Raw genomic sequence first — 13,152 nt, forward strand, 5'->3', positions numbered from 1 at the left:
AAAACCATTAGTCGGACAATGCAGTTTTCATAACGTTCCGACAGAAAAATCTGGAATACGTTGAAAATTGGTTACGCGATATCTGATTTCGACTTTTCCACCTGATTGCGAGTAACTCGTGCATCCTACGCGTTGACCTTTCGCTCCGATGACTTTCCATCGATCCGATCACTTTTAAACGCAACGAGGACAAAAGATAAAAATAACGGTGATAAAAAAGTCGCATCCTCGAATTCGAATCAACGAATTTCGTTTTTTAAATAATCCTGTAATCCACTCTGTGCCATTCAACGAACCATCCAATTTTTCGATAATTTTCGAGAGAAAATCTCTGTCTCTGGTAATTAGCAAGGAACGAAGAGAGGAGAACAATGGTAATAACCAGATTTGTAAATCCATCTAACAATAGATCCTTCGTAATATTAGGATAAAGAGAGAAATAAGGCGATATGCGGAGGAACGAGAAGAGGAAGAGGCGGAGGAAGAGGAGGAGAGAAGCAGGAGAGAGCAAAAGAGCTCGGAACCGCGTTGATCACGTAACCGCGGGAATAAGGGATAAAGCGCACAAACGTCATTGCCTCGGGCCCCGTTTCCATGGTTACCGTGAACTCAATATCCGCGACGCCCCGGGGTAGCATGGGCCGCGGGCTGTCATCCCTCGAACCTGGTGAGCGAAGAGCCCAACGTTCCGCTTCGACCCTCTCTCCCGACTATCTCGCTCTCGACCGTTCTCGCTTCGCTTCTCATTCTCTCATCCGCGCTTCTATTTTCCTCCTTCCTTTATCTTTTCGTCCATTCTATCTTATTGTTTCCGTCATTCTCTTTACAATCCCCTCTTTTTCCCCACAAAACTCCTTCTCTCTTTTCTCTCTATCATTTTCCGCACTGTATTTTTCCTTCTTCCATCTTTTATATTTTTCCTTCCTCCCCCTCCTCTTTTATAATCCTTTTATAATCCTTTCTTTTTTTTTGTCATACCGAAAACTCTACTTCTTCTATCTTCCTCTCTATTCATAAGCATCTTTTTTCTCTGTCTCGATCGTGCGTCTTTTTCCTTCTACTCTTTCCCTCCTCTTCCTCTCTTTTTCTCTTTTCCTCTCTATTCTCCTCGTTTCTTAAATCCTTACTTCCCCTCTCGCTAGCTATTGCACATTTTACCACCCGCTCCAATGTTCTCCGTCTCTGTCGAGCTCCGATGTTGATTATATTCCATTTCTGGATCGCCTCAGGGCCATCTCAGTCCCAGGTCCTTCAATACACGACACGAGGCGAAGTAGCCTTTGGCGTCAACATGGAAGACGGGCTTGAAATTCGAGGATACGCTGGTACGCAATTCTCTACCAATATCTGCATCAAGGTTGAGCGAGCAATATTTTTCACGATATCATCTCTTTTTGCTATACGCAAAATTTCGCCGTAATTTCATAACATTGCAAATTTTTAATCATTTTAAAGGTAAAATTGCTTTAATTCTCTTTGTTCTTTCGTCACCATCTTATTGCTTTATTTATTTTCTAAATATATTATATCTATTTTTAATATTTTTTTGTTCTATTACTTTCTTATATCGCAAAAGTAAATTTTGTATATTTAAATAATAGAATTTATTTAGGGAAACCAAAACTATATTTGTAGTACGGAAGAACTATCTTTGACAATCAATTTTAAAGATACAATTGAGAAAAAAAATTTATGATCGTGATTAAAATAAATGCGCTGGTATTCGATTGTTTAGTGATTTTTTTAAATACAACGCCATATCGAACATTATTTGGAATGATCGAATAATGAATAATCACAATCCGATGTATATTTTAACACGCTTGTATATATTATTATATAATCGATCTTTTTGCCACGTATTTTCGCGATTTTTCATTAAACGATGTAGAAGTTTTGCAAGTTTTAATTGTTGTAAAGATTATTACAATTTTTCTGATGGGATTTTTAATCCAATTTCAAAGAATATTATTCGATGTAAACATATGTTAAATATTTTTTTGTTAACATGATATCTTAAATATAAATGATAAAATTCAGATAAAAATGATACAATGATATGATGATAAAAATAACATTTACTCGAATATACTATAATACTTTTAATATTTATATCGTTTAATTTTTTAGATTTTTAGATTTAACAGCCCGAAATTTTATGAATTTTCATAGTTTTGTGAAAAATATATCTAGAAATTGAACCATGTAACCATACAAAATAGAAATTTCTATATTCCTATTCGCAGAAACTCAATAATTTTTATGTCACGCATAAAAATTAAATTTTTTTTGAACGAAAAAGAAAAAAAAGAAAGTTAGTAGCCTAAGAATAAACAATTCGGGCTATTCTTTGGTGAAACTTATTCTCGTGTTTTATTATCTCTCGGTTACGACTTATCCAATTACAATTTGTAAAAATATCATAGTGTACCAAAACTGCTATGTACTTTAGGTTTCTTTTTTTTTGTTTTTTTTTTTTTTNNTTTTTTTTTTTTTTTTGTATCTTTATACATTCTTCTATTTATATATTTATATTAATAATTCCACCTAGTGGCAGTAAGGAGAACATTATAACTAACTTCGGAAATTTGCGTTTTTTTCAATCGAGCTCGTAAAAAACGATGCAATCATTGTAAAGAGGAACACGCAGCTAAGTAAAAATTTTTTATATGGTGAAGTGCGCGGCAAAAAGTATGGTACAAGTAATGGTATGTGCGCCTTTTCCGATAAAAGTATATAGCTACTAAAAAAACGAATTATTTACATTTTTATTCGAATAATTTTGCTTCAACGATCCGCTTCTTTTTTAATTGTAAGCTCTCTCTCGCTCGCTCGCTCGCTCGCTCGCTCGCTCGCTCACTCTCGTAATGAAAAACTTATCAATTGCTATTATATATATATATATTTATATATTTATATATAAAAAGGCAATCGTTTCTTGGTGCACGCAATAACAAATAGAATTATATAGTTGAGATCAATATTGCAATTATAACTTTGCACCTATTACACTTTTAAATAATTTTCTTCCTTTCTTTTTTTCCTTTTTCCTTTGTACTGATTCATCTCATAATTAATCAGCGCTATGGATAGTTAATGTTAATAGTTCAATTTAACTTAATATCTTTTACACAATTCAGTCTTGTGCGCGTATTATTATTTTAATCAATATTGAACCGTTGAAGCAATTACGTTTCACGTAATTGTAACCGAAACGTTACGTAGATTCGCTTTTTATTTTCCTGTTATTTACACTAGAAGACTCACAGGTGTACGTGCCTTTTTAATATATCTTATTTTTATTTTTTTTTTTTTTTTTTATTTTATGAATGCCTGTCAAGAAATGTATCGTGCATTCCAAAAAAATATGGAAGCACGAAAATGATTGAGAAATCATTTCAGTTAATTCAGATTATCAGGATATTTTAGATTCTCTATAATTCTTGTATATACTCGGATAATCTGAAATAACTATTTTACATGGATTGCTAAGAAAAATAAATAGTATACTTCGTATCATATTCTGCAACTTCAAACTATGACAATACAATAGAAAAATTTCTATTGTGTCAACAAACTTATATCAAATTTATATTACAGCTTATAAAAATCGATGGCTTCTGGTATCGTTATCGTGTACAGTATTTAATACATTTGAGATGAAAATTCAATTTCTTGTTCTGTATATAGATCTGTAAGAATGAACACAAATCATTCAAAATTAGAAGCTATTTTACAACAAAAGCTATTATAAAAAATTCTAAACCAATATTGTACTAAAAATCAAATCTAAACGCAATAAATGATACGTGCGTATACTTGTATATGTATATATATGTATATGCATCGATATCTTTAATAAACATATACAATGATTTCTTTTTTTTTTTTTAATATTCCACAAAAATCTATTTCGGGCACATGTAAAATGCTCATGTGATGAGCAATTTAGGAAAGATCGATATCTTTTTAATTACTCTGTACGATAATAGGCACCCACGTACATCTGCAGCAAATTTTTTTACATTATAAATCAGGTACACGCTTTGAATTATTTTCAATTGATTATGTGAAGCACACTTTTTTTGAACATTAGCAAAAACTGCATTAATTCCAAAGAGGAAATATAAATAATTAAATTAACGTTAATCGAAAAAATATTCGTAATTTTTACTTTTGTAAATATTTCTTTAATAAAAAACGTAACAGCTAATTCTTTTATAAACACTGAAAATGTAGATTACAACATAATATACTGATAACAATTCCATCTTACGTGGAGAGTAGCTATATTCTGTTGTACCAACATTGAAATTATCACTATTTTTGTATTTTATATGTAAGGTATTGTACAAATTATTCCATACTTTTTGGACAGTGTGCTCACAGTATATTACATTACAATTTGCAAAAATACGATTTACTATGTTAACAAAACCTGCACTCTTTACACTAGCGCTACAGTGTCCAAAAGTATAGGTCAAGTGTTACAATGCAGCAGGCATATACATAAATGATAATGTACACTCATTCATTCAGCATACATGCACCATATAACAACATTTATATATGATCATACATGTCCTTGCCATATAGAAACTACCCAAGACTGATCATCAGGCATGTGCTCATACACATACTCTTATCAATGATGCAATTTTGTGTTGAAAAATAAAGAACAATCTATTATATTACATTTAAAAAACCTTCAGTCATTTACATTAGGGAAGCTTATCGACATGATAGAAATAATCTTATTTTGAATGTATGTGGAATCCTGATGTGATTCGTAATGAATTGTATGTAACTTATCAAACACTGTACAACGCAACGTACACTAACGTTACATGATTCGTTAAGGTCCATTGAGGCCAGCTCACACAAGACCATACAGGTAGGGCGCCAAAAATTGGGCGGATCACATAAGTTCCTGCCCTTTACAGAACATCACTTCAAGTATGATTTATACAACATTGTACTCCTACACGTTTCTTTCTCTTGTTCAAGGAAAAACAATAAGTCTCTAAAATTCACCCTCTTTAAACGTGGTCTCATTGGCATTTGTCTATTAATTCCAGTAGCTGAAGTGTTCAAACCGGTATTACTGCCTGGGCTACTAGCAGATGCACCTACGTCAAGTTTAGGCTTTTTACGTGGACCAATTGCTTGCAAAGCTGTCAAATTCGCTTCTCTTTGCCTTAATTCTTCCATCTCTGCACGTTGCATCTAAATAAAATTTCAAGAATAATTAGTTTTTCTTATACATTTTCTTACTTTTTAATTATCATATTTAATGAAAATATTATCATAATTATGAAAATACCTCCTTAGCTTTTGCCTTTAACTTAGCTTGTTCTGGATCTTCAGTTTTCGCACGACTTTTAGCAGCACGTAAAAGTAACTCTCTTTCTTGTTCTTCATGTCTTCTACGTTCCACCTTATCCAAGTCTTCCAAAAATTTTAATTGTGCTCTAACATCCTGTGTTACTTCGTAACGTGGATCCACCTAAAATCATTATATTTTATTTATTTTCTAAATATTTAAATAATTAATTAATAATTATAATAATAATTAGAATATAAAATTAAATTTTTAATCTAATTTTTTATAGTCTTTGAACTTCACCTTTATCAAATCTATCCTATGTTCTGCAATTACTGCTAATTTTTCTACTAAATTTTTTAACCTTTCTTGTGCAGCATGCGATATCAATGCCGCAACTTCTTGATTAGGTTCTTCTAATCCATAATTAGAAACTAAAAAAATAAATTTATATTATCTAAACTTTATATTTATATGTTATATTATATAATTATTAAAATAACTAATAAAAAATGATACCAATTTGTTTAATTCTTTGTTGTAATGGCGTCATATGTAAAAACACTTCATCTTTACAAGATCTTATTTGTGTTCCAACAAATTCTGTAGAACCAAGTATCCTTTGAGATTCTTCAGCAAGATTAACACCACCCATAGCTGCTACATCGTTAATATCGTCATCTCCCCTATTTAAAAGAAAAATATACATATATATATATATATATATATTAATAACATGATAACGAATTATATTTGGAAACAATAATTACTTACGTATATCCTGCAGATGAAAATGTCTTTTTTTCTTTTTCTTTAGTAACTGGCTTTGGAACAAAAGAAGGCACTATGGCTTTATTAACAGTAGTAGTTGTGTTGACTGTTTTGCCTTGCGTTGTAGTTGTAACTGTTTTAACAACAGTTGTTGTAATAGGTGGTTTTTGAACTGTAGGGACAGTAGGTCGAATCCCAGTTACGGCTACCGTTGATTTCACAGTATATCCTGTAGGACTACGAACTACTGTCGTAACAGGTCGTATCTAAAATAATAAATAATTTTTTATAGTTTAATCATTATAATATAATTTAATATTTATTTAATCTTATATTATAAATGATTAATTAAATATAACTGATTGAACTTACGATTGATAATACTTACATAGAAAGATAAAAATATAAAATTTTTATATTTATAAAATTTGAATAAATATAAACCAAACATATATCAATCATTACAGTTTATTATTTAAATACATTCAATATATTTAAAATTTAAATATATTTAATACAACAAAATTAAATGTCTTCTTACCAGCCTTTGTTGAACTGGCTGAGCTGGTCTGGGGACTGTTGTTGTAGCTGCAGGTATTGGAGTCATTACTCTTACTTGTGTACTTGCAGTAACTGCAGTTACAGGAACTGTTGTAGGTGTTACAGAGACGGTCGGTCTAAGCTGATTCTGCTAAATTATATTATAAATAAATTAATATTAAATAAATTATATAATCAACATATGAATAAATGATATAAATAACCAGTAAAAAGCACATTTTTATCTATTTTTAATAATAAATTTAAAAAAAGACTTAGTATAATAATAAAAAATCTAATAATTTTTTTTTTTATCTCAAAATAACAAATCATATCAAAATCAAAATAAGTAATAAGAAAAATATTTACTTGCGAAGTATTATTCAAATAGTAAATACTAATATATGAATATGACAATATGAACTGTTGGGTAATCTATATAAACTATCCATGATATCTGTAAACGTTATATTTTAATATTTTTAATTTGTAATATTGTATAAAACTTTACCTGCGTTACTACAGGAGTAGCAGATGTTACAGGAAAAACAACATTAGCTGGAGGAGGTTTTATCCCCTCTATGACTAATTCTTTTGTCACAAGAGATTGCCGTAAAAGTGGCAAACTTTTCTTGAGAAATCCAATCAGGCATGGTTGAGGTGATGCATTTAATAATCTTTCAAGTCTATCACAGAACTCTTCAGGTTCAACTTTAGTATCAATTAATTCTTGTATTAAAGTTCGAACATTTCGCTCCACTGCTTTAGGTTCTCGACTAGATAACTCTAACAAGTTTGCTAAAAATTTACGGCACTTTTCTTTGGTATTATCTGTAGTTTGACGCTAAAAATAAAAAATAAAATTTAATGAAACTAATATATCATAAATAAAATCATTAATAAAATTTATATAAGTAATATATATATATATATATATATATATATTTGTGATTATTTTTAATACATACTGGTGTAGGAGTTTGAACTGTTTGAACTGTAGTAACAGGAGGTGTAGGTGCAGTTGACACAGCTGCAGTTACTGTTACTGGAGTTGTAGTTGCTGTTGTAATAGTTGCAGCCACAGTCTACATAAATAAAAAGAACAAATTTCTTATAATTTTCTACATTTAAAATTATTTAAGAAAAAAAATTTTATTTGATAAATCTACATTAAAAAGATTAATAAATATTTACAAAATTTTTGAAAAATAATATTTATAAATTCATAATTTCTTTAAAATTCTATGTAAATTATAAGATGACAATATCACTCAAAAATAAAGCATTTTGCAGCATTGCTAAAAATAAAATATAAATAGCAAATTTATTAAAAATTTATTATAAATAATAATTTTGTATAGCATGCTTTTATTTTTAAATTTTTAAATAATTTGTTTATAATATGACTTTTTTCTTTCTATTTCTACAATTATAATCTACTATGTGTTTTTTCTATATTCGTGCTGAATTTCAGATTTTTCAAGCATAAAATCTTTTATTACTCATTTATTACTCTCATTTATTTTCATTATTTTCATTATTTATTCATTAAAATAGATATATATAATTATATTGATTTGATATAGTAAATTGTGTAATATATTAAAGACGCACTTGTACCTTATACAGACTCGCAACTTTTTATTGAAGAAGTATTCTTTAGTTGTTTCTTATTTAACCATATATGTATTAAATTATTAAAATATTCATAAAAATTTAATAGAAAGTTAGTATATAAAGAATTTAAGAATGACGTTAATTATATATTTATTATTGATGATTTTTAATTATATTAGATATAAATATTATCACTTAATCATAAAATAGTTTATAAAATTTTGTAAGATAAGATAGATAAAAATAAAAATTACATATTTATATGAAAAAAGTTTCATTATTTTAAAATATGTATATTAAATTTTAATTATAATCTTTCAAAATTTAAAAAATAAATAATTATTCCATAATACCCTTAACCGATATAACATGCAATATGTATACATATAATAACAGCATTGAATTGAATAAAATAATTGCACATTTTAAAAATGTAGAAATTCTACAATAAAGAGGCATCCCAACAAATAAGCCAATAAGAAAACAAAACTCTCTATATACTTTATAAAACCTTTCAGTCTTATATTAACTGAAAGCTTTTACAAATTCTTATAATAGTTATAATATATAAATATAAAACTTCTTTTACATGTCAAATGATATTTGTATAATCAGTTTAAAGAAAATTTTATATAACAGAAACAACATAAAGACAGAATGAAAGAATATAAACATAATACATAGCCTTACCAATAACACCATTCCAACTAATAGCATAAACTAAAAGTCTACTATCGCACTACATCGAGTCTTGTAAGAGGTATAAGACGTCACCTGAACAGATTTTCTTAAGGTGGCGAGTGGTGGGCCAGTGAACTGTGTGTTCAGCCTACTTACAGCCGGCACTGAGGCTAAGCGATAGGTAGTGCCTGGAGATGGTGCAGCAACCACTGCATTTCCTGCTATACTATTTGGTGTAACTGCAGTACCAGGTGTACCTGCTGTTGGAGGTGGCCCTACCCTTAGTAATTGATATTGCCCACTTTCTGTTTTTAATAATATATGACCTTGAGTTCCAGGTTGAAGACCATGTAACGTTTGTAATGTTATCTGAAAATTTTTAAAATAAAATTTTACTAAAATATATTAAAGTATTCAATATGCATATTAAACAAAAATAAATATTTATAAAAAATTATTAATATATATAAATATTTTATATAATATATTATATTCTTAAAACAGAATAACAAAACCAATAAACATAATATATACAAATTAATGGAATGATCATGACCTTCAAAAGTATACATATATTGTTTATCAACTACAAATATCTTACCCCTGGAGCTCCAGGTCTTGTTCCAAGCATATGTTGACCAATCACTACTCTAGGTGCAACTTGTTTTCCTGCTTGTTGTCCTGTCACTGGTGTGCCAGGACGCATTGTATTAACATTAAGAATTTGCACATTGCTAGGTACTATTGTAGATGTAACTCCAGCTTTACCCTGTAGTGCTGTGCTGACTGCATTGCCAGCCACAGAAACAGGAACAGACATTGGAACCGAAACCATGCCACTGGGTGCTACACTAGTTTTTATCACCAAAGCTGTACCTGTCTGCTTATTTACACTAGCAACTGTTTGACTGCCTGTTTCACTGACAGAGCCAACATTAGAAACAACATTTGATGTTGTCTGTAACACTGCCTGCGATGTTATTCCTAAAGTACCATTGGCTAATTGTCCAACAGTTTGTGCAGGAAAAGAAAGTTTGTTATTTGCATTTGCTACCCCTGTGGTTGCTATTACTTGACCAACAGTTGGATAGATAATCTTGACAGGCTCATGTGTTTTAGTAAGGCTTGGTATATTTGTTGTTTGATTACTGGTCACCTGGTTCGTAGTAACTTGATTAATATAAGCAGCAGGGGGGACTGCTGATTGTGTATGCTGTTGCTGTTGTGTAGTAACTTGTGGCGCCACTGTGTTTGAAGTAACCACATTAACAGGGAGGAGAGTACTCGTAGTAATGGACTTTGTAACTTCTTGATTCATCAGACTATTTACTGTAGTAGCACCGCCGCCGTTTGAAACCCTGTGGATGCACATGTTCGAGGAGGGGTTAAGTATACTATTGCTGATGAGACGCGATGATTTAAATATGATTATAATTTATTAAATAGTCTGTACAAAGAATTAACTCTAATAATAAATTAGTAGCTGACCGTATAAACGCGAATATGTATAAGCTGCGGCGCGTGAAAACGGAATGAAGGCACGTGGACAATCGACGAGAGCAAACGAGAATCTGGAAGAATCTAGAAGAAAGCGCGCGCAATCAGCGTCTGCAAAGTGGCGCCGTTCACCGGCTGTTTGCAAAGGTGGCTAAGAAGCCGCCATCCACTCCCCCCAAGGTTTTGGGAGGGGTTTCACGAAGATTTGACTTTTATACGATGTGAGCGGGATCAGAAGGAGAAGAGAGAGGAAAGAAGGCGGGAAAAGGAAGATCGTTTCGTTCAGGGCCTGCCAGCGAACTCGTCAGTAAGTTTATTGGCAGGCCCATACCTTAGACCCCTTGGCAGGGGGGTGTTTTGACGGCCCTTCCTATCCTCGCCACCAGAGGGACAAGTATACGAGCATTTTCTCGCGAGTGCTCGCCGCCTTCAACCCGCACGCCACAGCACCACAACCCCATGTTTCTGTGACTGTACCGCGGTGATGGTGTCTCCATTGGAAATACCATTGTTCACCTAATGATTCTGCTGACTGATTGACGCAGAACTTACTTGATAACCGGCGTCGATGTTACCAGTTGGGTTTCAAGGGAGCCTACTATCGCGTTCACTGCGGATTCATCGACGTCCGTGCTCAGAGCTTCCTCCAGAAACTTAGCTGACGCCATTTTCTTCCAAGCTCCAACTGTAAACTGATCTGCGCATGCGCCTGTCACAAATTGTTCCCATGGTGCATTGCCCCTCCTAGCACAACTGAAAATTATACGCGGCTTTTCTTGTTTACTATCTGCTAATATTTAAACTCATAAATGTTTTTTCACTATTATAAAAAAATTGTAATAATCTTTTTTTAAATTGAGTCACAAATTTTCCGCTTTTTATATATCAGAAAAGCATTTATGACCATATTACATGTATCATGGATTTATGTAATATGGTGTCAATACTCTACATAGAAATACATCAGTTAAATCAGTTATCTTTAAAATTTGAAATTCATATACAATACATTTTTTTAATATGAGAATAATATTGACATATAAATCGAAAAATTATAAACATGTATACAACCTATACTTTAAATATAAAGTATATCATGATGTTAAACTTGGCAATGCTGTTTTGCTAGTAACAAGAGTCTTATTATAACATTAGAACGAGAACTAAATTAGAAGACGAAGTGTTAATGGTTTTTTTAAAAAATTGATTTAAATATCACAATGTTTTTGAAACTCATTCATAAATAATATATAAATATTATAATTGTAGTAAATAAAAATAATATATAAATATTCAAAGTGATAAAAAAAGTGTATAAATTTTGATTTGAGGTTATAATACTTATTTTAAAGCATTTATAATTAAAAATATATTAATATGAAATAGATTAGATTTAAAGCATTTTTTAAACAAATATATAACTTTTAAAAATGTTTAATTAAGTATAAAAATATTTAATTAAGTAATAAAAATTAAAAAAGAAAATAAGATTTCTGAATGAAAAAATTAGATGAATATATAAGATGAATAAGATGAATAAGTTAATAATATTTAAGAAAAATCATATAATATTAAAAAAAATCATTATATCAATTATAAACATTAAACATGTTAAAAGATAAAATTATAATTTAATTATAAATAAATATAGTGATTTTAATGTAAAAAAGCTACATAATACTAGTGTATTTATAAATAAAAAAAATTTTAATAATTATAAATATATTAGAAAATACTAAACTATAATCGTTTTATTATATTTTATCTATGCACTTTATCATGATACATATTACTACAAGCACATTTTATAAAATTACAGAAAACCGCAAAAATTTAAAAGAGAAAAATTCCCTACCGTAGGAAAAATTACTATATGAAAGCGACTTGAGCACACCACACAAAAATTAATGGTACTAATATCTTCACAATTTATACACGAATCATATACTTATATATGAAAGCTTGTGTCGCCATCGCATGCACGTCATCAGTTTCTATCATCGACCTCAACTTGTTCTCTTTTACTCGTTACATTTTTTTATAATATTTTTTAATAACTAATCTGAAATTAATAATTTTTAGTAAATTGATTGATTGTATTAAGATGTGAATTTAAATATTATTGTCAAATTTACTTTTACTACATTTTATATTCAAAGCAGGCATATGTAAAAATTTTCAATTCTTAAGAGTTGTGAGTACAATTATTTCCTTTTAAAATACTATTAATAGTAATAATTTCCTTAAACAATGTGTTCCATAATCTATCAATTTATTAAAAAAAAAAAAAACATTCTTTTTGCGTTCACAAATTTTTCTATCGAAACGTGTCAATATTGAAAATAAGACTTAATGATTTATAAAACAAGATTTAGCGCCCTCTAACTATAAAAGTTGAATTGTTTTTTTGTTAATATAATTATAGAAAACGATACCGAACTGTAATAGAATCTACAATATTTATGTATTATTTGTTTAATATAATGAATCATAAAATAAATTTTTTAAAGAAATTTTTATAAAAATGAATATTTAATATATATACAATATTTAGAATAAAAAATTTTATATATTTTTTATATATTTTTTTAGGTAATTCTTTATTTTACAATATATATATATATTATTTTTTCTACTACTATGTAAAATTATTTACATAAAAAAATATATATTACATTTACAATTAAAAATATAAAATTTTTATATATACTTTTTCAACTAAT

At 29.5% G+C, this 13,152-nt stretch overlaps 1 protein-coding gene across 4 annotated transcripts; it reads right to left on the minus strand.

The window, feature by feature from the left end:
• Positions 1 to 2,349: 2,349 nt before the first annotated feature.
• LOC122716713 (transcription initiation factor TFIID subunit 4-like) lies at positions 2,350 to 12,773 on the minus strand. Of its 4 annotated transcripts, XM_043940057.1 has the most exons (12): positions 12,285 to 12,773; positions 10,982 to 11,182; positions 9,534 to 10,290; positions 9,089 to 9,301; positions 7,603 to 7,719; positions 7,146 to 7,478; positions 6,636 to 6,785; positions 6,098 to 6,360; positions 5,843 to 6,009; positions 5,627 to 5,757; positions 5,324 to 5,506; positions 2,350 to 5,226 (listed from the first exon to the last, which is right to left on the minus strand). In XM_043940057.1, the coding sequence occupies exons 2-12, from the start codon at positions 11,095 to 11,097 to the stop codon at positions 4,948 to 4,950; spliced, it is 2,709 nt and encodes a 902-aa protein (XP_043795992.1). In that variant the 5' UTR covers positions 11,098 to 11,182; positions 12,285 to 12,773; the 3' UTR covers positions 2,350 to 4,947. The 4 variants fall into 4 exon arrangements, with proteins under 4 accessions (XP_043795992.1, XP_043795993.1, XP_043795991.1 ...); XM_043940058.1 differs by lacking the exon at positions 12,285 to 12,773 and having other exon boundaries at positions 6,636 to 6,782; positions 10,982 to 11,621; XM_043940056.1 differs by lacking the exon at positions 12,285 to 12,773 and having other exon boundaries at positions 10,982 to 11,621.
• Between the last annotated feature and the right edge of the window lie 379 nt (positions 12,774 to 13,152).

Source organism: Apis laboriosa, unplaced genomic scaffold (assembly GCF_014066325.1).
Source record: "Apis laboriosa isolate Shangri-la unplaced genomic scaffold, ASM1406632v1 scaffold47_cov149, whole genome shotgun sequence".
Taxonomy (NCBI): Eukaryota; Metazoa; Arthropoda; class Insecta; order Hymenoptera; family Apidae; genus Apis; species Apis laboriosa.